Source organism: Vicugna pacos, chromosome 10, assembly GCF_048564905.1.
Source record: "Vicugna pacos chromosome 10, VicPac4, whole genome shotgun sequence".
Classification (NCBI taxonomy): domain Eukaryota; kingdom Metazoa; phylum Chordata; class Mammalia; order Artiodactyla; family Camelidae; genus Vicugna; species Vicugna pacos.
Window position 1 is genome coordinate 69692138 of NC_132996.1, and position 23768 is coordinate 69715905.

The window sequence follows — 23768 nt, forward strand, 5'->3', positions numbered from 1 at the left end:
CTCCGCTAACGAGCGGGCTCCAGGCCCTCTGGGATTGGCTGCGCCTGATGGCATCCTCTCTCAGCCTCTCTGATTGGCTGCAGGACGCGCGGGATGTAGGTTCCGATTGGCTAGGTCAGAGCGCCTGCGCGGCGGGGTTCTCGGTCGCCAGCCATTCCTGGGGAGGACTGCCGGCCGGTCGGACGTCTCGCCTGTCGCTGGAGGAGCGGTCCCGGCTCTCCGGGAAGGCGGCTGCGGCGGCAAAATGAAGATTTTCGTGGGAAACGTCGATGGGGCGGATACGACGCCGGAGGAGCTGGCAGCCCTCTTCGCGCCCTACGGCACGGTCATGAGCTGCGCCGTCATGAAACAGTTCGCCTTCGTGCACATGCGCGAGAACGCGGGCGCGCTGCGCGCCATCGAGGCCTTGCACGGCCACGAGCTGCGGCCAGGGCGCGCGCTCGTGGTGGAGATGTCGCGCCCACGGCCTCTTAACACTTGGAAGATATTCGTGGGCAATGTGTCGGCTGCGTGCACGAGCCAGGAATTGCGCAGCCTCTTCGAGCGCCGCGGACGCGTCATCGAGTGTGACGTGGTGAAAGGTAACGCGAAGGCGGGGGCGCGGGCGCGCTCGGGGCACTCTGCTTGTTAGCCACGCCCCTTTCCCGGGGGTCGGTCACGGTGCGGTTGGCGGTGGGGGGTTGTCCGCGGGAGCGAGGCCGGAGGTGTTGGGGGCGCCTTGGGTAGAGCCACCCTCCTCCCTGCGATCCAGACACCATTAACTAAATGGGAGGAAGCGGCTCTAGGTGGGTGCGGCGGCCACTGTGAGCCGAGCTGCGGGGCCGGGGACGCGCTTGAGAGTCTTGGGAATGTACCGGGGGCGCGCGTTCCACTGGTCTCCTGGGCCTGGCACCGAGCGGAAATTGGGAAGTGATGGGTACAAGCCGGATCATGGAGCGGGGAAGATTTCACAACTTCCCCACGTCCTCTCCAGACATCGATCAGAGCAAGGGAAGAGGGAAAAGGTAGGGGCTAACGCCCCAAGTCCACCCTTGTATTCCCTACCGGTGAATGCTCCTGAGCGGAAGGTAACGGGGCCCTTGGACGTTTCTAGAGCTGGGATGTTTTAGTGTCGTATGGCCTGGGTCTACTCATGGGTCTGTTTACTCGTGGGTACAGAAGGGGCCCCTTCCGAACCAACTTTTGCCTTTCAGTATTGTTAGATGGGTTAGGCCTGGCAACTCTGCGCTTTCAAACGCCCTCAGACTTGGTCCCCCACCCCCTCTTTTGGGATCGATTTTACATCTCTAAATTGGAAACCTCGGCCTTCTGCATGTGGAAGGAGGGTTTTGTTTTTTTTTTTAAATGAAGGCCCCTTCTGGGCAGCCTTTACTTGCCAAACCCGTGCTCCAGGGCAGTGTCCTTTCTATAAGCTTGGGGATTTTGTAAGGGGCCATACTTTGTGGCTGAGGGGAACATGAGGACTTAGTAGTCGTCTTTGCTTTAGTAGTCTAATTGTCAGGGTAGATTCCTAGTTGGTCTTGGAGAAGAATGTATCACCATAATTTAGGCCTGACTTCCTTTTTTGGGCCTGGCCTAAATTTGGGTTCTTACCTCCTAAATTTTTCTTTCTTGGTTGGCAAGATTTAGAGTTACATACAGACCTTGTGTATATGGCCAGTCTGTGTTTCACTTGGGAACAGACCAGAGTTGATTTGGCCCCACTATCTTCAAGGATACAACCTTGAAGTGAGTATCTGATCCCTTACTCCTGGAGTTGGATTCATATCTGTTTATATTCTGTGTGAGAAGTTTTGAGGATAGGAAATAAGTTTGGGAGCAGGTGCCTATTCATTCCTACCAATATACATCGTTTGCTGTCCTGGAAGCCACATCTTTTGGGTGCCATTCCTTATCCTTTCTGTAACTTGGGAAAGTGTAAAGGGTCGTAGTCTCCATCACTAGGAGTATTTCCTCCTTCTGCATTAATACTGTTTTCCTCAACTCAAGATATGAGAATCCATGACTAACTGGAATCAGGCTTTCCTGCTGGGTGCCCTGATGAAGCCCTTTATGGTGCATGGATTTCTGCTTTTGTTTAAAGTGAAAGAATGGGAAGGGCCTCAGATTGGGTACTTGCCCCGAAACTAGATGGGAGTACGTGACTCCCACAGAATTGGGAGAATTTTGTGTTGATTGACCTACTATTCTTTTGTGGTTCTTAGGTAGGGTGGCTACTAGATTAAGAGTCTAGAAACTAGCATCTGAGGGGACAGTCTCTTGGGAACTCATTGGTCAAGAAGCCTCTTTTTGAGCGGTAGAGAAAGCCTAAAATTTGTTTGAATTTACTTGGGACTGAAACCATGTGACAGTAGTGGTGGGATGGGGTGAAGGGTGTAACTGCATGTGGTTTTTAGAGCTCCTGGCTGAGTCCTGAGAGAGTGAAAGTTTTGTGCATTTTATTCCTTCATAAACATTTGATTGGCAGAAACGCATTGAGTTCCTCAGGGAGCGGTGGTTAGCTGTTATTTGTAGTTATGCCGAAATTTAAGAGAGCTCCTGATATACTTAGATGTAAGGGACTGTGGGGAAGATTTGAGGATCATATTCTCCACTAATGGCTTTCTGTTTCTTTGGAGTGAAAGTGAGATTTTTAAGTTGGGAATGTAGTGGAAGAGACTGGCTCTGGTTCTATAAATAGCTTACTCATTTCTTGGTCCGGGAATGGGTGTTTGATTGAGTTGTCTTGTGTTTGTTGTCAGGTCTTTGCAAAGCACAGAACAACCAGTTCTGTTTTATTTCACCGGGGGAAAAACATAGCTGCTTGGTTACCCCAGGAGCTTAGATTATGATTTGATTTGTAGAGTAAAAATCTCCATAGAGACAGCAGATTTTACCCACTCTCCACAGCTACGGTCTATTGGGTGTTCAAAGATGGAGTCTGAGAGGTACTGACAGCATTAGGAGCCATTTAGATTTCATAGGAAATCTGAAAGGCAGAAGAGGAAACTGTTTCCTTTCCTTTTTTTGAGTGGTCATTCTTTACTCCTAAACACAGCTCTGTAGTTTCAAATTAGAAGGTTTTACTCTTCTGAGGATAGGAAAATTCATTTTTCTGGATTCTCTTAACTTCGGTACAAGAAGGACTGTGATGCCATCAGACCATTAGGAGAACCGGTAAATCATTGCCTGTTAGCCCCTTCAAATGTGATGAACTTCATTCAGAGGTCACCATTTCCTTGAACTAGCTGTCCAGGCAGGTGGGTCTCTGGAGTTTGCAGGTCTCTGGTTTGCTTTATTGCCTTAGGAGTTGTTGGGTTCATGGACATCTTTGACAGGGATAGGTCTGGGTTTGGCTGCTCACTGTGATAAGGGTTGATTAGCCCTCATGTGATTGAATCAGCTGGACAACCTATTCACACTTCCCTCCAGTGTCAAATTTGGAACTTTCTGATATAAATGGGTTATAATTTTATCTCATGGCTTTGTTTTTATCATTTATATAGGTCATTTGGGTGGTCAGTTGACTTGTACATACATGATCTCAATTTTCAAGTTTCACAAGTTGGTCTCTTAATAAAACCTAGCTAAGTAAGGAGTAGATAATGTGATGTCCTATTGCTCTTGTAAACCCATTGAAATTTTTTTGCTGAGTGTTTTTTCCTAGCTCATTCCAGTCTTAGGAATGTGAGGATAGGTTCACCAGAAATACGGTGAGGTTCCTTAATATTCCTTCACAATGCCTGGAAGTTGTTTTTTTGTTTGTTTGTTTGTGTTTTAATTCCCTTTAATCTGTCTACAAGATCCTGCTTTCTGCTTACTGTTGCATTTTCCTGGTGGTAGGGTTAGCTCATTCTCCACTTCTCAGGAGATCTGGGACCACCAGCATTGATTTTTAGCTCATTCTGTCCAAAGTGGAGGTGAGAGATCAGAGGACAGTTCTAGTGCCCTGTGGCTAGGCCCCAAGTAACACTTTTGCTTTTCACAGTTGGTAGATGAGGAGAAATCAGGTTCTGGCCATGAGGGTGTGAAGACTGAGAGCTGTGATAGTTCCTTTTGTCCTTATATCATCTCTGGCAGGTTCCAAATTTGCACGTACACGTGGCATTGTATCCCTTTTGTTTTTTAAAAGATGAAAATGATATTCTGTAGGGAAATAAGCCTATTGTTATTCCCAGGCTTGAATAATTATCAGAATTCTTTATCATTATATAGCTATTTATACTTTATAAGGCATTTTTAGATTGTCAATTGGAGAAATGAATTGTAAATTCCTTAAGGGCTTGTAGCAAGTCAGTGCTCTGAATCTTCAACTGAGGCATTTTAGCTCCTAGCCCCAGGAGTCCTTTTGCTATACTATACTTTAACCTCTACCTGTTGATTATTCTCATTTGTATGACAGTCATGTTGGTGGCATCACCTTACATTCAGGAAAATGACTTGCTTTTTAGGAGCAGCTAGAGAGGATCCCAGTATGAAAGTTTCTAGAAATTAGGACATTGTTTAGAGGATTTCAAAGGATTTCTTATTATCAAGAATGAAACCTTAGTAATTTCATCTAAGTAGTTCTTCATTTCCTAAACAGATTTGAGAGAGATGGGGTCCTGGTGCTTGGACTTTAAAGTAGCCACAGGTCCAGATAGAGTTTAGTGCAGGGCTTTGTTTCCCACTAGCACAAGCTTATCACTGTTCTTCAGACTCTGCTGTGTTTTGTGAGCTTGGATGTGAACAAGAATTTCTTTCCACTCCTCCCCCTCCTGAAATTTTCTCGTTCTGTGTGGTAGATGAGTAGGACTTTGACATCAACATTCTGTCTTAGAGCCTGTCCCACCAGCTCATTCAGGCCCTGAATGAGAACCTCAGGGGTAACCTGCTTAGTAGAGCCTGCTAGCTGCAGTAATTGCAGTTTCTTGCCTTGAAGCTGAGAAACCAAATCTTTTCTGTGAATAGGAGCCAAGGCGTAAGGAATACTTCTGTCGCTTGACTAGTAACCAGTGGAGGATGTAATGTAGCTGGGGTGGTAGGGTGGTGCGGAGGATGACTTGAGTCTGCCCTCAGCCAAGAGGCTCAATTTCCATTCCCACATTTCATTGGCTTATATAGGGTCCTTCTTAGCTTAAATGTCTAGCCTTATTACACAGTCCTGCCTTATGTGTTGACTTCTGAGGGATAAACTGGTGTAGTGAAGGAGCATGGAGAGCTGGGATTCTGTTCCTGGCTGTGACAACATTGATTCGGGGCAAACCATATGAATTCTCTGAGTGTGTTTGCCCACCTGTGAAATGGGGATAATGATCCTTTGCTCTGCCTGCCTCCTGGGATTGTTCTGAGGCCCAGATGAGGTCCTATGCATGGAGGTGCTTTGAAAACTGGGAAGTACTGTGGGAAAGGGAAGATCATATTGGAGGAGTTTCGTGAACTGTGCATTATCAGTCTAGCTCTCCTGCCTTAATTGGTCCTGGGCTGAGACATGGGTCATGCCAAGACGTAAGTGGTCATTTCTGGTGTTTGAGAGTAAGGTTCACCTCAAAGGTGAACATTAGTGTTTGGTGATCTTGGGTTAGGGAATACTGAATAACTGAGTGATCCAGGAGTCCTTTCTATGTTTTTGTCTGCTGGTTTATACTTACAGGAGCTGTGAAGATTTTTTTCCTGTGTTGCAGTTCATCTATGCTCTTTCTTCTCTCACCAGGAAGTTGGGTGAGGTGGCCGGGGGAGCGGGGAGAATGGGGAGAAGGCCATAGGCAAAGGTGACTACTCAGGACAGTCAGAAGCTTTGTTATATGGGAGCCATGTTTTATGACCTACTCCTGGAGAGGAGGGTTTGGAGGCCTGGAGGTAGCTGGCAACAGCTGGGTGCTGTTGGAGTGTCCAGTTTGGGACCCATAGGGTAGCATGCCCTCCCCCCCTAATTGCTAACCCTCTGTCTGCTGCTTTATCAGACTACGCGTTTGTTCACATGGAGAAGGAAGCAGATGCCAAAGCCGCCATCGCGCAGCTCAACGGCAAAGAAGTGAAGGGCAAGCGCATCAACGTGGAACTCTCAACCAAGGGTCAGAAGAAGGGGCCTGGCCTGGCTATCCAGTCTGGGGACAAGACCAAGAAACCAGGGGCTGGGGATACGGCATTCCCTGGAACTGGTGGCTTCTCTGCCACCTTCGACTACCAGCAGGCTTTTGGCAACAGCACTGGTGGCTTTGATGGGCAAGCCCGTCAGCCCACACCACCCTTCTTTGGTCGCGACCGCAGCCCCCTGCGCCGTTCACCTCCCCGAGCCTCGTATGTGGCTCCGCTGACGGCCCAGCCAGCCACCTACCGGGCCCAGCCCTCAGTGTCACTGGGAGCTGCCTACAGGGCCCAGCCTTCTGCCTCTTTGGGTGTCGGCTATCGGACTCAGCCCATGACAGCCCAGGCAGCCTCTTACCGCGCTCAGCCCTCCGTTTCCCTTGGGGCCCCATATAGGGGCCAGCTGGCTAGCCCTAGCTCCCAGTCTGCCGCAGCTTCCTCGCTTGGCCCATATGGTGGAGCCCAGCCCTCGGCCTCAGCCCTCTCCTCCTATGGGGGTCAGCCAGCTGCGGCTTCCTCGCTCAACTCCTATGGGGCTCAGGGCTCCTCCCTTGCCTCCTATGGTAACCAGCCATCCTCTTATGGCGCGCAGGCTGCATCTTCCTATGGGGTTCGCGCGGCTGCCTCCTACAACACCCAGGGAGCAGCTTCCTCCCTAGGCTCCTATGGGGCCCAGGCAGCCTCCTATGGGGCCCAGTCTGCAGCCTCCTCACTAGCTTATGGGGCCCAGGCAGCTTCTTACAATGCCCAGCCTTCGGCCTCTTATAATGCCCAGTCTGCCCCATATGCTGCACAACAGGCTGCTTCCTACTCCTCCCAACCTGCTGCCTATGTGGCACAACCAGCTGCAGCTGCTGCTTATGCTAGCCAGCCAGCTGCCTATGCTGCACAAGCCACTACCCCAATGGCTGGTTCCTATGGGGCCCAGCCAGTTGTTCAGACCCAGCTGAATAGTTACGGGGCTCAAGCATCGATGGGCCTGTCAGGCTCTTATGGGGCTCAGTCAGCTGCTGCGGCCACTGGCTCCTATGGTGCCGCAGCTGCCTACGGGGCCCAGCCTTCTGCCACCCTGGCAGCTCCTTACCGCACTCAGTCGTCAGCCTCATTGGCTGCTTCCTATGCTGCACAGCAGCATCCCCAGGCTGCTGCCTCCTACCGTGGCCAGCCGGGCAATGCCTACGATGGGGCAGGTCAGCCGTCTGCAGCCTACCTGTCCATGTCCCAGGGGGCCGTTGCCAACGCCAACAGCACCCCGCCGCCCTATGAGCGTACCCGCCTCTCCCCACCCCGGGCCAGCTACGACGATCCCTACAAAAAGGCTGTCGCCATGTCGAAAAGGTACTGTATGCCCCCCCGCCTCTGCCCCCAACCGGGGCTCAGGGCAAGGGGCTGAGGTTGGCATGGGAGGGAAACTGGAGCCATCGGCCCCTCCCTTGGTCTTCTCTATTCCCATGGGATGTCCTGAGGCTGAGGGGGGTGATGTCTGTGAACTTTCCTGGTCACCAGGGTTCGGGTGAGCATAGTGCTCAGGCTGGGGTGGTACCAGCTAGTTAGGTCAGGAAAAGTGTCACCTGTCTAGGCTAGCCCAAGTGCCATTGGAGCTACTGCCTGCGAGATTGTGGCTCATAGTCTCTCCCACCGTCTCAAGGATCCTTAAGCTTGTTATGTGGTTGTCCTGACCTTTGGTGGGGGTGGGTTTGAAAGAGTAGTCCCTTTGGCACTCACTGGCTGAAGGCAAGGTGTATGAGGTGCGTCCACTCTTTGGGAAGTTGGGGACCTTGCTTTCGTCCGCCGTGCTGTTGGTAAACAACCAAGGTCTTTCTGTGCAGGGCCCAGGGGGTGGGGATTGTTTGTGGTTTGGGAATATAGATCAGAATCCACCTTGGCCAGTTCAGAAGGGAGGGCTTCAGTGGTGGGCTTGGTTTCCCACTGAGTTGAACCAGGCTTGATTTCTTGCCCTGGATAGGGTGGTGAGCCTTCTGACAAAATCTTGTTTGTTGGAGACCAATCTGATTACACCCTCCCATCCCCATTGGCGCCTCCCCTGTGCCCACCTGGAGCCCTCCCCTCAATTGTCTCATTCACCAACTGTCTTCTTCTCTCGACTAGGTATGGTTCCGACCGGCGTTTAGCCGAGCTCTCTGATTACCGCCGTTTATCAGAGTCGCAGCTTTCGTTCCGCCGCTCGCCGACAAAGTCCTCGCTGGATTACCGTCGCCTGCCCGATGCCCATTCCGATTACGCACGCTATTCGGGCTCCTATAATGATTACCTGCGGGCAGCTCAGATGCACTCTGGCTACCAGCGCCGCATGTAGGGCCATCCTGGGATGGGGCATCACAGGGAGGGAAGTCGAGGAGAGGTGGGGTAGGGTGTAGACCCAGGTTATAACCACTGGCCCATACCTCTCCTGTTTGCGGTTTTTCATCCCCTCTACCATGTGGGCCTTCCCCAGGAGACGATCCTTTTGAGTGTTCGGCAGTAACCTACTTTATTCCTTCGCCTCAGCAGCAAATCTTGCTACTGGCTTTAGATCTGCGGTTCCCCTCTCCCCTGCCTCCCATCTCCCCAGGATGGGAATTTCTTTTATGTTTTTATTTTTTTCCTGGCTCCCTTTTATTTTTGTGCGCGATATTTAAGGTCGTCTGGATGGGGAAGCAACCTGCAGCTGAGGTCGGCGGCGCCTTTTTCTTTTTAGATGTGAGGGAGGCCAGGAAAGGGTTAGCCTAACCATTTCCTATGCGCCAAGCTGTGCCAGCAGTCCAGGGGGCCCTGACTTTGTCCCTCTATAGACTGTGTCGAGACTGAGTTCCTGTTGGGACAGTCGGTTGGAATATGTCCAAATCCCTACTGACCCCTGATGTTCTAGCTGATGCTGAGCGGCACAGTCCCACTTCCCCATCTCCCCAAGTAGGTGGTGTTAGAAAACCTTACTTTTTTTTCCCTTTTGTATGGACTACAAATAAAACTTGGGGCAATTTGCAGTTTGGAAACCTGGTTGTCATTGTCTTGATTGCACTCAGTTTCAGAGAAGCCAGTTTGACATCCAGGAAGACATGACAACTGAAGGCAAGGCAGCCAGAGAACCCAGAGCAGATGAGGAAAGGGGTTTGAATGTGGGAATTAGAATGATTTCCCTGCCCTGCTAGTCTGTCATCTTTAGGACTGGAGAGTCCAGACCAAGTTGCTTCAACTTGAATTAATCACACCCAATTGCAGGAAATTTATTGCTCATTTTCCTCTGCCTATGCTTGGCCATTTTCCTTGACTTGTCTCCAGTTCAGAAACAACATGTGCTCCAGCAGGGTGGTTCTGGGGTTTGGCTTCTCAAGTGAGAAGTGGGGAATGACTGCTTTGGTGCTTTTGAGGCTCGTGGGTCCTTCAGTGAGTACTGGGGCCGGGAACTGGAAAGGAGCCAGTAGTTGGGGTGGGGGTCATGTCTCTGTCTGGTAATGCCCTGTGGTTGGGACAACTGGAAGCAGGTATGGGGAATTCTGGCCATAGACCTGGTATTTCGCCTGTTGAACATCACCATGGAGTGTCCTTCCTGCGTCCTGCCAACCCCTGCCATCATAGTCACCTGAGACTCAGATTCCCTCTCTCCATCTGTTAGAGTGTCTGGGAGTTTTCTTGCTGGGTTCATATTTGAATGTGTTACGATAGACTCTGGGAAGGAGGTGAGGTGCAAGCATAACCAAATAGGGATGCTGGGATAGGGAGAGGAATTGAAGATTCCTTCTATACTTTTATTCTGGGACTTGGGATTGAGAGGACCTGGGCAAAAAATACGGCAGTAGAAGCTGTGGACAAGACGGAAGCTTGGCATGATGATGGGTGAATGGAAGAAGATTGGTTGGGTGGGGTTTTAACAGGAAACCTACTGACATTCCTTTGGGAAAGGGGTCTTTAGACATTTGATTTGGGAGTCTATTGGGGCAGGGTGACTTTGGGGAGGTCTGTGTGTCAATCAAGTGGAGTTGAGGTGGGTTTTTTTCTGCCTCCTTCACTGGCTGCTTGTGAACTTGCCGGTGATGGAGTAGTTTGCCCTACGTGCTCTTTCCTCTGCCCAGTGGGCAAAAGCAGCATATGGTCTTCATATAACTGATCGCTTACTTGCGAATGCCAACTGGAGTAACCTGGGGTACTAGGGCCATAGCTCTCTGGTTTTCTTCTCACCGCTTTGCCTTCAGGTGCTTTGCTGCTCCTTTTCATTTCCTTGCAGGACTGTGAGGAGGGGAAGTTGGACAGGTTTCTTGTCACTTTTCTGCAGTGAGGGTGGGGTAATCTGAGGGCCAAGCTAACAGACTTAGCTGTGTTTTTTACCCTGGAAAATCAAGGGTTGGGTGATTATAGAGCTGTGATTGTAGCCTGTGTATTTATAATACTCTTTCTTTGTCAGTGTGGCTTTCTGTCGTCTTCCTTTCCAGTGAGGGTTCTGCCACTGTCCCAATCCCTTGGTTTCTGTGAAAACTAGCCTATAATGTGCTCTCGGGGCCAGTATTGGTATTTCTTTATTGCAGCCCAAGTTCTTCAGGGTGACCTGACCTAGACGATCACTCTGCCTGTCGTCTTTAGGACCTGATGCCCTTGCTGCCTTTGCTGCCAGGCTTCTCGTTTAAGCTAGAAGGATCTACAAAACTAAACCATTTGTCATTTTCCTCTGTCTTGCAGATTGTTTTAAAATTCTCTCCCTCTTTAATTTAAATTATGCCCCCTGTGTTATTCCCATTCCTCATACTTCACTTTTTGTGGATTTCTGATTTCCAGGGTCTTATAACTTGGAGATGGTTGGGTTGAGTGAATGGGAGGGTGGACATTTAACATGTGTTTCGGGAAAAGGAGGTGGGAATATGGACTTGAATGTCCTTCAGATCTTTGCACTTATGCATCTGTTACCTCTATAACTTGGCCTTCATTGGAGAAGTTTTAGATGGTTTATTTCTGGAACAAGACCACATAAAGCCGTCTCACCTCGTCAGCCTGTGTTCTCTTCTGAGGTTTGGACCTTGTTTCAAATTCTGTCCAGAGTGGGCCTGGGGCCCCATCCCTTGCACTGGAAGTAATGGGACTATGACTGAGTGGTCAGCCTCTTTGGGTCAGCTGCCTTTCTAGTCATGCCCATTTAAGCTCTGCCAAAGTCTGCACAGACTGTTGGTTCTCCAGTCATTTTGTGCTATTCAGCCAAGTAAGTTGACTATAACATGGGATGCCTGAGGTCATAATGAAAGTAAATTTCCTAGGTTTATGGACTAGTGTGCTATGTAATAGGAGTTTGGGTCATAAAGAAAATAAGATGGATATATGGTAGGTGGAAAATTTTTACTTCTAAATTCTCTGCGTACCTTACAAAAAGGTCCTAAAGGGTAGAATCTAGAGTTTTCCGGGAAAAAAAGTTCTTAAAATGATTTCAAGCCTAGCTGTAAATCATTAGAAATAATGTGTGTGTATGCTGGAAATACAGTGTTCAGGAAGCTGAGTCCCTGGGCTAACCTTGGGGATTTTACAATCTAGAGGAGGCAGGACTTACCTAGATGAACTAGTTACAGTTACTAGGCAATGCTAGGGAAGTGGCAGGTAAGGAAGGAGGGGATGGGGCGGTCCCGCTAGAGAAAACTGGAAATGGGATTTATTTGATTTGAAAACTGACTTGGCACACAGAATTACTGAGGGTATTGGCTCTCAAATCAGGCTTCCTCAGTTTGAATCCTGGTTCTGCCACTTAGCTGTGTGATCTTGGATATATCAGGAATTCTACTTCAGTTTTTTTTTCAATCCATAAAATGGGGATGATAGCTAACATCTGCTGGTCCAGTGGCCTATGACATGTGCTAAGAGTTGTTAAAAGCGCTTTTAATGTATCAGTTTCATTTAATCTTCATTGCAACCCAAATGTATTAGGTACTTTTAAACCTATTTTATTAATTTATAAATTGAGACTGTAGGTTAAGTAACATTTCTTAAGATCACATGGCTAGAAAGCTGTAGATCAAGTTGAACCAGCTGTTTTGAGCCATCCAGGACTGTAATCATTATGGTACTACTACTTGGAAGAAACAGTGAAAATATGTAGCAAGTGTAGGGTCTCATATACAGTTAACTGCTCATTAAATGCTAGCCATCTCATGGAAATAAGGAGTTAGAACTTTCTGAGGAGACTGGGATGGCCTAGTGGGGCACACAGCTGAGCAAAGAACAATGTAGCTGTGGGTGCAGCACATGGGTAACAGTGAAGGAAGGGGATTTTTGTAATGAATGGTACCTAGGAGTGACATAGGCCACAGGACCACACCAGTCTTGGCCACCTCTAGTCTCAGACATTTTTGTGTCCTGGGATCAGATTCTCCTAGGTATGGAGAAGAAAAGTATGGGGCAGGGGACTTAAACGGACATTTAGGCAAGGCTTAGAGAGTAGCTGGCAGTGGGATTGGAGGCTTAGGAAGCTTGCTCACTGGCCTAGTGGCTCCCACTGAACATCCCTGAAGAATAGTCGTTTTTTTAATTTGAGCCCTTATTAGACCAGTAACTAATTTCTGGTTTAGGAGCCAGTTATTTATTAGGTATATAGATTTCATGCAGTCCTAAGGCTGTGATAGGGTTTGAAGTGAATACAAATTGCTTGTTCACATTTGAGTGGTTTTTCCAGACACCAATGTTATTTCCCCTCTGAATTTGGATTTGTTCCTCGTTTCCCTTTCAAGAGTCCAGGCTCTAGCCTCTTTCATCTCTTCTGAGACTATATTTATGCCTGGCTCTGACAGAACATCAACTTTTTAGATGACTTTGGACAAGTTGCTTTATCTTTTGGTTTAGAGGTATGATAACCTGATCAGAAGAATCACCAAAATGGCATCTGCAGTGTTCCAGATAAGGTTTAAAGCATCCCATTCTCTGTAATAGGGGTGGCAAGGTAAAGGATTTGGACCAGGTATCTTTAACTTTAAAACTTTTCATGGTTTTTAAGGGGCAAACATTAAGCTCCTTTAGTATTTGGTAAAATACAGTTGGGTAGATAAACATCAGCATGGAGATGAGAGCTACAAGTCTCCCTACCTAAAGCTTCATTTTGCAGCATTCGTCAAACTGGTAATTCTGATGATAGGTTACCCCCTGGCTTTTGGGGACCTGCTTTTTTTATGTTTGAGGGAGACTGTAAAGTGTACTAGGTGATAAAAGTGCTTGTTTTTAGTAATGTGTCCATGGTCTGAAGCTGATACTGACTGAAAATCCAAAGTCATCTCTCCTTTGGTTGTCAAAAAGTTAATGCAGGCATTCATTTATCTATTTGTTAACTTAACAAATATTTGAGTGCCTACCATGTGCCAGGTGCAATTTTAACACAGGATGTAGTAGGCAACAAGTAAAGGTCCTTCCTTGCCCCTGTAGAACAAGTATTTGTTGGGGGCAGGGGATGGGAGGAAGTCAGAAAATGAATGAACAAATAGGATTTCAGGTGGTGGTAAGTATCTGGAAAAATAACTTGGGGTCATGGGATAGAGTTCCAAGGTAAGGCTGGAGTTGGAGGGATGTCTTTGGGTGGGGTGGCCAGTATGAATAAGCTTGGGGCAAAGAGGCCAGTGTGCTGGAGCTGTGTTGGGTGTGGGAGAATTGTTAAAAAGAGATTGGGAGATTTTGGCAAGAACCAGATTGGGTAGGGTGAGTGAAATTTCTTCCAGGTGCTGTGGGTTTTAATTTAAAAAGCAGGGGAATGATTTTAAAGTGTTTACTCAGTTGGATGAGCTTGCAAAATGAAACAAATATAACTGGACCTAGGGGGCTTTCAGAAGGTAAATCAAGTAATTAGTTTGGGGTGTGGGCGGTGGTCTGCAAACTGGCCTGAGTTGTGATCCTGAGAAGATTTATATTCCCATTTTTCCCCCTTTGGACTTGGGAGAGATTCCTAGTTTCATAGAGTTGAACTCATATGCTTTGGTATTTTGGAAGAAAGTTTATCTGCAGGGCTACTGGAACAAAAAATTTGGAAGATCAAACAGAAAGGAGCCGAAAAAATTTCTATACCAGACGCTTTTCCCTGTGCAGATTGAGTTGTGATCACCTCCTGAAGCAGGCCCCTCAAAAGGGTACGCTTGCAGCTGACTGACCTTCAGTTTGTATTCTTCATCACTGATCCTATGGCCTTTACTCAATCTCAGTGTCAGCATCAGGATCCACAATGAAAACGGACCAAGATTAGTGACTACTACATCTGTAAATGTTACATTTTGACATTTTTAGATTCTTACCCTTTCCCACCCTAGAATAAATTCTTGCCCAGTTTTTCACCATCTGATTTCTGAGTCATGTCAGGTTTTAAAATCCATTTCCATAACTTTGACTTCACCTTTCTCTTTATGATCCCCACCCCTTTTTGGGGGGCTGCTTTGAATGGTAGTATGTTCTACTTGTCATCTTCACTTCTGATGATCCCTCTCAAACAATTCACGGTTTTTACCATGTTTTAAGTTCTTCCATCCAGCGCCCTACCCCCTTTTAAACTCCCTCTTCAAAAGCTGCCTTGCAAAAAGGGTCATTGCTTGTTCATTGAATATGGGATTATGTGAAGAAGCCAAAGATGAGAAAAAGTGTGACAGGGGATCCGGACCCTCTGGAGAATGCTGTTTCGATTGTGTTTTGTTTTGTTGTTTTTTTTTTTTTTTTTTTAATTGTAGCTGGTTGTGGTAGAGGCTCTTGCCTCTAAGGTCAGTTCTAGGAGTTTAAACCTACAGCTCTGCCTGATGGCGCCCAATAAAATAAAACAAAAAACTTTGCTGCTCCAGTTTTTTCTCAGGGCGGGGTGGGGGTTTTTGTGTCTCCACGGTCACACTGAGAAGCCGTTTCTTCATCTTGGACCCCGAGAGGCTGGTTCCAAGACGGAACCTGTTTCTCGGCGCCTCCCGAGTAATGCAAACTTCAACCAAGCCAACTTTGGGGCCATTATACCCTAATGAAGCTGAGCCCATTAACCGTTTTCAGAATGCTCTTCACCACTTATGAAAGTAGTTTCAATTTGGAGGTAGCTCTGGGACTCCCGGGGCTCCAGTGTGGATTCTTGGCCAAAGCAGGAGGAGGTTGGTTTCTTCAAGTTGGGACGCTTCCCAGTATTTTTCTTACCTGGCTTCTGTTTCTGTAAGCTACCGTCCGCAGTATCCTGGCTGCGAGGAGGTGGTGTTTGGGAGTTTAGAGGGAGCAATTTGGAGTAGAAGGCAAAATGGAGCACACGTGGATTGGCGAGAGGTGGAAGCTTCAGAAAGTTGGCGCCACGAAGCTAAAGACCGCCACACCAGAACCCTTAGCTCGCTCCGCCTAATGGCGGGCGGAACCCCTCCGGCGAAGCCCACGTTGGTAGTTCCTCCCTCACGCCGACCTCTTACCCAATCAGTGACTTCGGCTTCTCTACAGTGGTGCTCATTGGCTTTCGCATAAACGTTCTGGGGTTACTGACGTTTCCACCTCTTCCCGGCCTCAGGTGATTGGCGTTCGTGGTAACCAATCAGGAAGAGGATCTACGGGAATGCCTGCCTTTTACTTTGTTGAGGGGCCAATCCGGTGGTAGGCTCACCTCCCCCTCTCTACCCAGAGTCATTGCTGCGGCCGCCGCCATTTTAGCGTTTTGTCAGAAGCGTCCGCACCGCGAGGAAGATCCCTGCTGCTTTCCGTGCGGGTGAGAGATTCCGAGCCCCTCCACTTTTTTTGCCCTGTTAAATTTTATCCTATTCCTTGGCCTTCAGGGATATCCTGTGGGGTCGTGGCCTCCGCACTCTTCAGTGAGAGCCGACCTCGGTGCTCGGCGTTGCGCGGTAAGCCTGAAGCTGCCCTTCCCCCACGACCTCCCCCGAGAATACCTTGCTTTTTTTCCCCACCCTGCCCTCTACCCGACTTGGCTGGGCGTACTGCCTCCAGGTTTCCGCCGAGATAACCGCGCTTCCCTTAGACTTAGGAATTACGATTCGTTTCGGGAATGTCTCAGGCCCTGAGACATTGTCGTCTGGCTGATGAGTCTAAGCCCCCTTCTCTGGCCACGCATTCCTCCGTTCTGTTGGAGGTCGTAAGACAGCACCCCAGGAGAGGCGTTCCCCACTCCAGCACTTACTGTACTCCTCACGCCTCGCTCTTCGGCCCAAGTCGCCGGTTCACTGTTTCCAAAGGAAACCGTAAAACGTAGCCATTATAAGGTCCACTTTTCCGGAAATGGCTAATTCTTCGGTTAGGGGAGGAAGAGCAAGTTTATAATTTGAGATAGTCAATCCAGTCAACCGAGTAGTTATATCTTTGTTTCCTAACTGTCCTTAAAGTAGATCGCAAGCCCAGTACCCCCAGGGCTACATTTATGCCCTCACTTTCATTTCGATTACCGTTTGAAACTATTTAACTCTTACCAGACCCTTTGTCTGTTCCTAAAGATCTCTGTTACAGATGCCTTCCCATTTTTATAGGTTCTGTATAGCTGGTACTGTGTAGCAGACTCCTTATATTCCCACTTCCTTCTGATTATTGTATGGAGCTGTGCTTGTGGGTCGTGTGGGGGGGGTGGGAACTGGAAATATTTGCCAGACCGAAAGGAGGTGGCAGTATTGATTTTCTTTCTTTCTTTTTTTTTTATTTAACTGAGATGGGCTTGAGGTCTTTTGTTAGAAATTTTGTTTCTTCTTGCCCAGGCCGTGTCCGAGATGGTGAAGCTGTTCATCGGAAATCTGCCCCGGGAGGCCACAGAGCAGGAGATCCGCTCACTCTTCGAGCAGTATGGGAAGGTGCTGGAATGTGACATCATTAAGAACTACGGCTTTGTGCACATAGAGGACAAGACGGCGGCCGAGGATGCCATACGCAACCTGCACCACTACAAACTGCACGGGGTGAACATCAACGTGGAAGCCAGCAAGAATAAGAGCAAAACCTCCACAAAGTTGCACGTAGGCAACATCAGTCCCACCTGTACCAACAAAGAGCTTCGGGCCAAGTTTGAGGAGTACGGTCCAGTCATCGAGTGTGACATCGTGAAAGATTACGCCTTCGTACACATGGAGCGGGCAGAGGACGCAGTGGAGGCCATCAGGGGCCTTGACAACACAGAGTTTCAAGGTGAACCACCCTTTTTGGGAAGAGTGTTGAACACAAGCTTATGTAGAAAATAGGTTGGATAAGTAAAAGGAGAGGTCTAGAGTAGAGATACAGCTGTTGACTGGCTGATGGTAAAGGATTAAGTGTGGGTGATGAACTTTAAATGGATAATGCTTGGGATTTAGAGACTTCACCTTAGGCAATTCAAGTGTAGGAGGAAAAACATTTGGCTTTAGTTTGAAGCCCATTGGCTTTTATGCCTATTAGTGCAGAAATTCTTTCCTCTGAAGATTTCTCCAATTATTTTGTCTTTTTTTGGTGGGGGCGGAGTAGTAGAGCACATGAGTCTTTCAGAGAATTTATTGCTTCGGTATATTATGCATTATTTTGCACATGAAGAACCTGGCAGAAAGCGACTTAAGCAGCACGTTTAGGAGCAAAATATCTTGTTAAACTCCCCCACCTCATCCTAACTCATAACTTCTCAGTAAATACAATTTTTTGTAAATACTTAGTCTTTGGAGAACTAGTCTCTTTAAAGGGCTGTCACTCTTACTGCTTTTCTGTTATGCTTCAAGAGGTTCTGTTTGGAGGATGAGTACACTCTAGAATTGAAGGCTCATTTCAGGAGTTTCTCAGGGGGAGGGACTGAGACTTGGGGGTAGATAATGGCAGTGCCTTTTCACTGGTTTGGGGGCTGAGCTTTAACATCCTTGGTGAATAGAGCACTTAGATGGGTGTTATCTTGGAACCTTGACTAGATGAATTATTAGTGTGCCTGGAAGGTAGCGTGAGTGATGCTGTGGGACAGACACTTTATTTGGAAGGTATTTTCTTTTCTTGGTTAAAGATCTAAGCTCCTGTGGCAAGAGTGGCAGTCATGAAGGGGGTGGTATCCATGGTGAGTTTGCTAAGTCTTCTCCCACCTGCTTTGGATTTGAATGTTTAAAAAAACGGGGGGGCCCTTGGGTGTAATTACTTCCAAATTATGGGGTATTCCCCAAACTTGCTACATTTTTATCTATATTCCAGTTTTTTTTTTAAGCGCAAACAAGATAGTGGCTGCTGCTTCTGCTGAACACTCCTTTTGTTAAGTCATTGCTGCTATCTTTGGTGTTTATTTTTCTTAAACTGACCTTTCTTAGACCTGGAAGTCTGATCATCATTCCCCCAAGCTAATGGGTGCCCTGTGTAATGGGTGTTGCTGTGCGTTATTAAAGAAAAATGTCTCTCAGGTCTAGTTTGTTTTCCTTTTTTAATTGGTAAGTTGAGAATTATTTTGTGTCAACAACTTAATTGGGAGCAAAGGCTGCTTTTATGAAGGGTTTGCGGTATGATGCCTAATTTTTGGACACTCTTCTACACTTTAACCCAGAAGAGGTAGTGGTGTCTGCCTGTAACAGTTACATATATAAAAGAAGGACAGTGTGGACTGATTCAGGACAAATTATCCTTAGAGAGTAACTCTTGGCATCTGAACTCTAGGTTCTCTGATGCATAGTTATTTTTGCCGTGTTTTTCTTACTAGTAGCCATTTTCTTTAATACTGTCCGGTAAAGTCGTGTACGTAGAGAGTAGCAGCATTTATTACGGTGATATCTCAGTTTCTCGGTGTTGGGTATATTTTTATTTTTTGCCCATTTAAGAAACATCCATTTTAGATACTTTTTAAAACTTAGCTGCTTTTTCTGACTTTGGAATCCTTTCTGGCAAATCCTTAGATCAGGACACTATGACCTTTATGTCTTGAAGGGGCATGGTTGGTTCCTTGGTTGCACTTGTTTTCTCTGGTTTTGTTAGCTGCCAAAGTGGCCATGTGGGCAAATGCCAGAGGGACAAAGGTTAGCACTTTAAAACACTTAAGTACTTAATTGCACATCTTAGCTCTTCACCTGCAACCTACACTAACCAGATAAAATGTTTAAACCAGGACTTTATTTGATATTTTGATCTTTCCACTCCCTTTTCCCTTTTCTAGTCTCCTAGGACTTCACTTTTACTTTTGTAGAAATTGTTTATTTCTATAGTGTGAGATGACTTATCTGTTGACCCCTGGTTCTAAGCATTCACTTCTTTGACATCTGCATGCTTAGGTGCATGATAGCCGATTGTATTGGAAAGTTTTTGCTGGAATTTCGCTTATTGTTAAGTTGACAGATCATGTTAGGTGGAAACTGCTTCATTTCCAGAATACAAATTGTAATTTTCAGTAAAAAATGATAGTACGTGTTCTTAGGATCTCAGATCTCTAGGTTAAGTTGGAAAAGTGCTTTAATCTTGCTAAAATGATAAGTTTGATCCACTAACGTTGCTAGTCATTCTCCACTTTTGTCAACCCCTTCTTTATTTCACATTTTTCATAATACTCTTCTGAAAACTCAGGAATCTTGTGAACTCACTGCCCTATTTTCTTTGACTCTGCTGTAAGGGGTCACTAAAGATTATCATTGTTAGAATGAATATCAGAACTAGCAATTTAAAGCACTCAGTTAAGGGGAAAGGAAATCCTTCAACTCATATATTGCCCTGCTTCCCCCAATTCATGAGTATTTTTTCTAAAAATCTTGAAACTTGCCTAGCAACTCAGCCATGGGTCAAGTCTGGATCACTATCAGTGGTGGCTTCAGAGTTGTATCTATTCTCTTTGATTTGGGGGTAAAGTTGGGGGCTGGCCTTTGTATTCTGCTTAATGAAATCAAGAGTCGTAATAATGGAGATTGGAGATGTCAGAATCTTGTGGAGCACTTTTATTATGGTTTCTTTTGACATTGGGTCATTGTTCAGAGTAGTTAACTGTCCAGTTACTTGGCAAAGGATGACGTGCTTATTTTTGAGCGAGAGCGGTTTCTTTCTTAAGCATGAAACTGGTGTTAGAGCTGAAACATTTCTTCATTTAATTGATCTTTGCCTGCTATCAGGTCGTTATACTGAATTTATACTCAACTTAAAAAAAAATTCTTTAAAATGGCAGTGAGTCCTTCATTAGAGTTGTCTAATTAAAGCCATTGCTATGACCAGTGTCTGGGGTAGGGGCTGGGGCTTTGACTAAGAGTGATAGCAACCCTTCTTGCGTCTGTTTCTTCAAGGCAAACGAATGCACGTGCAGTTGTCCACCAGCCGGCTTAGGACTGCGCCCGGGATGGGAGACCAGAGCGGCTGCTATCGGTGCGGGAAAGAGGGGCACTGGTCCAAAGAGTGTCCGATAGATCGTTCGGGCCGAGTGGCAGACTTTACCGAGCAATATAATGAGCAATATGGAGCAGTGCGTACACCTTACACCATGAGCTATGGGGATTCGTTGTATTACAACAACGCGTACGGAGCGCTCGATGCCTACTACAAGCGCTGCCGTGCTGCCCGGTCCTATGAGGCAGTGGCTGCTGCAGCTGCCTCCGCGTATAATTACGCAGAGCAGACCCTGTCCCAGCTGCCACAAGTCCAGAATACAGCCATGGCCAGTCACCTCACCTCCACCTCTCTCGATCCCTACGATAGACACCTGTTGCCGACCTCAGGAGCTGCTGCTGCTACAGCCGCTGCTGCTGCAGCAGCCGCTGCTGCTGTTACTGCAGCTTCCACTTCATATTACGGGCGGGATCGGAGCCCCCTGCGTCGCGCTACAGCCCCAGTCCCCACTGTTGGAGAGGGCTACGGTTACGGGCATGAGAGTGAGTTGTCCCAAGCTTCAGCGGCCGCGCGGAATTCCCTGTACGACATGGCCCGGTATGAGCGGGAGCAGTATGCGGATCGGGCGCGGTATTCAGCCTTTTAAAGCTTGAGGTGAGAGCGGTGGGGCGTCCCTTGTTCTGGTTTTGCCATCCCTCCTGCAGCCTAAAGGCACCAGTTTGGCTGCTCTGCTTGCTTGCGCAGGGTTAGGGAAAGTTGTTAGCATGGTTCAGAGGATAGGGAGAAGTCCTAACTAATTAACTTTCTGAAATATATAAACATCCTTAGCCCTCATGGCTATTTTTCCAAGGCTCCTAGTCCTGGGAGTCAGTCTGATTTTATTTGTTCCTGGAAAAGCAAAGAATGGTGTGCTCAATCTTGGGTCACACCTGTGTGCTTTAACTGAACCGAACCTGGGACCCAGACATTCAGACCCACTGTGCTGTTTCTCAGAGCCTTTGTCCTAGGTGTGCGACATTACTAAGGTCTGCAAGTTTACTTTTCTCCTTCATGCTATGTGAAAGGTCTGATATGACCTGTGATGATAAAATCTATAACTAGTTAATTGGTCATCACTGCTCAGATCCCAGTTACTATGAAGACTACCCCAATGGCATCATCTTAATCTTGAAGCAGCATGTTTCTGACATTCCTGAACAGTTTACCCCTTGTGAGCTTTATAGAAAAAACTTATTTGATGGTAAGTTGGGGCAGAAAGGAGTAGAAAAAAGGTATCTTTTAATTTACAAAGTTGATTTCAACAAGGAATCTGGGGCATAGACTCATTCAACTTCTCTGGTCAGTTCAGATTCATTCCCTGAGCTGAACAGAATGGCCACTCCTTAGCTCTATCCTTGAATCTGTCCCGTAAGAGCCTGTTTACATTGTTCAGGTTTTTTTTTTTTTGGTTTTTAAACTGTCCCCACAGTGTTAGATTTGACTTCATCTCCACTTCAAGGTATATAGTAATATAAATATATATGCACCCCTGTTAATTTTACTTTCTCCAGTTATGTTGAAATCCAGGGTTGGGAGCTTTGCCTTAAGCAGATCACTCCCTTCATCTTGCCACTGGTTATGGACATTTAACACTCTTGAACCACCAGCTCTACCTTGAGTCCTCTGGCTATTTTCTCTACTGTACATTTTGAGCCTCATGATCCATTTGGCTCTACTTGAGTGTATTCTCTTCTGATGCTTGCCAGCTTTGGGCTCTAGGTGTTTTGAGATTGCTGTTGTATTAAAGGGTGTTTCACACCCCCTTTGTTTTGAGTAGCCCCCATTGTGTCCCAGACATTACCATTGATTTGTAATCATGTGCTAACAAGATGGGTGATACTGTCACCTTTTCAGTTAGGGCTGAAGGTATGTGACTTGCCCGGGGTTACTGGATAGGAAATCACTGGAGAAGAAACTTGAGTGACTTGATAATGTAGCTTACGCATGCCCTCTGGTATATTTTAGTTTCTCCCTGAGGCAGAGATGAATACCCTTAGGTCTTAAAGCTTGCTCAGTTGATGTACTTTTTCCTAGACTTAAATGTTTTTTAACTTGTTAACTCCAAGATTCAAACATACTTTTACTCCAGAATGCTAATTGGAACATTTCCCTTTTTCCTGCCCTCTAGTGACAGTTTGTAAATGTGAAATTACCTTGTCTGAAGAATGGTAATGTTAACATCAAGAGAAATGCAATGTCCACCTGTTCTCATGAAAGAAAGTTTGCAATTTAATTTAGAGAAAGACCCTAGTCTGAGATTGCTTGACCTTCCCATTTACTCTCTGGCCTTCATACTCTTCACTTTTAGAGGTTATTATGGTACTGTGGATGGGTATAGCTAAACTTAAGAGGAGTGTCGTTACCATATTTTGTAAAGATGTTCTTTGAAGTGTTAACTGGGAAAGCCTTTTGAGCTTTTCTGTAAAGCCCCTGTATTGTGCTCTCTTTCAGGTGGGATGTGTGTGGGCTGAAATTCCGAGCTGCGGTTGTGCATGAGAATACACCCTTCGTGGTACCCCGTCTCCGGGACGTTCTCGGCTCTGTGCGTTCAGTCCCTCAGGAACCGTGGACCTTAATTTACCTTGCTAAGTTCAGACCACCTCTTCCTTTCCTCTGTCCTGCCCATTTTCCTGTTCTTCCTGTCCTGCAGTACTTCTGTAGCTTCCCATTCATGTTCTGTTCTCCCAGCAGGCCTCATTGTGTGCAGAAACTGATGGGGGTTGTGCTGTCTCCCTGCCTCCTGCTTCCAGTGGGTGTTGTGAGAGTGTCACTGCTCCTGAGTCATTTGGCCCAAAGGCTTGTGGCGGGTAGATATATAGAGTTGGATCACCTTTTTCTTTCCGGTGAAATAAATGGTTTTTCAACTTAGGGAGTGTGTGCTTTGAGAGAGTTCTTGCTTGGGCTTGTGTCTGGATTCTTTATTTGTCCCTGGAAGAGAAGGGGAGGGTATAAAATGTCAATTCATTTCTGAGTTAACATGATCACTGCAGTTTTCTTTATTGAAGATAGGACTTACAGGTGCCAAAGGAAAAAGAGGGGTTAATGTAGAAGAACTCAAGCAGGCAGCCTTATTTCATTAAAGACTTCTTCCCTCTGGTACACCTTTGTTATAAAACCAACTACTTATTAGTAGTTTTCAGATGTAGGACTTTCCCTGCTTTAGAAGCAATCATCCTTCCCCCCACCCCCAGCCTTTACTACTGCCATTCCAACCACCCCACCCAGTCAAGACATCTAGCTTAATTCCAAGGAAGAGGTTTAGGAAAAGGAAGGATTTGAGGGAATAGGAGGTCAGCTTTCACTTCATGCCAAATGAAAAAATTAAATTGTGGCTCCAACAGCATCCTGCTGTTTTTCTAGGCCAGTAAGTAATACTTTTGATGCCTTTCACCATCTATTTTTATAGTTCTGCGAAAATCCAAAGAATACCACAATGTCCCACTAGTGTCTCATTGCCTTCAGAATGATAGGCATAGAAAAAGGACCCAGCAGTGAGTGAGCTT

General features: G+C 46.8%; 2 protein-coding genes across 8 annotated transcripts; both read left to right on the forward strand.

Annotated features, from left to right (window-relative positions):
* Nucleotides 1–130: 130 nt before the first annotated feature.
* RBM14 (RNA binding motif protein 14) lies at nt 131–15638 on the forward strand. Of its 4 annotated transcripts, none has more exons than XM_006210681.4 (3): nt 131–581; nt 5922–7383; nt 8155–9038. In XM_006210681.4, the coding sequence occupies exons 1-3, from the start codon at nt 245–247 to the stop codon at nt 8360–8362; spliced, it is 2007 nt and encodes a 668-aa protein (XP_006210743.1). In that variant the 5' UTR covers nt 131–244; the 3' UTR covers nt 8363–9038. The 4 variants fall into 4 exon arrangements, with proteins under 4 accessions (XP_006210743.1, XP_006210744.1, XP_015100249.1 ...); XM_006210682.4 differs by having other exon boundaries at nt 5922–6032; XM_072970365.1 differs by lacking the exon at nt 131–581 and adding an exon at nt 612–785.
* Nucleotides 15556–23133, forward strand: RBM4 (RNA binding motif protein 4). 4 transcript variants are annotated; one of them, XM_072970370.1, is made up of 5 exons: nt 15655–15839; nt 16698–17121; nt 20187–20265; nt 20596–20880; nt 22717–23133. In XM_072970370.1, exons 2-4 carry the CDS (start codon nt 16710–16712, stop codon nt 20870–20872), a joined length of 768 nt encoding a protein of 255 aa, XP_072826471.1. In that variant the 5' UTR covers nt 15655–15839; nt 16698–16709; the 3' UTR covers nt 20873–20880; nt 22717–23133. The 4 variants fall into 4 exon arrangements, with proteins under 4 accessions (XP_072826470.1, XP_072826469.1, XP_072826471.1 ...); XM_072970369.1 differs by having other exon boundaries at nt 15556–15703; nt 20187–20880; XM_072970368.1 differs by having other exon boundaries at nt 15644–15839; nt 20187–20880.
* The last annotated feature ends 635 nt before the right edge of the window (nt 23134–23768 follow it).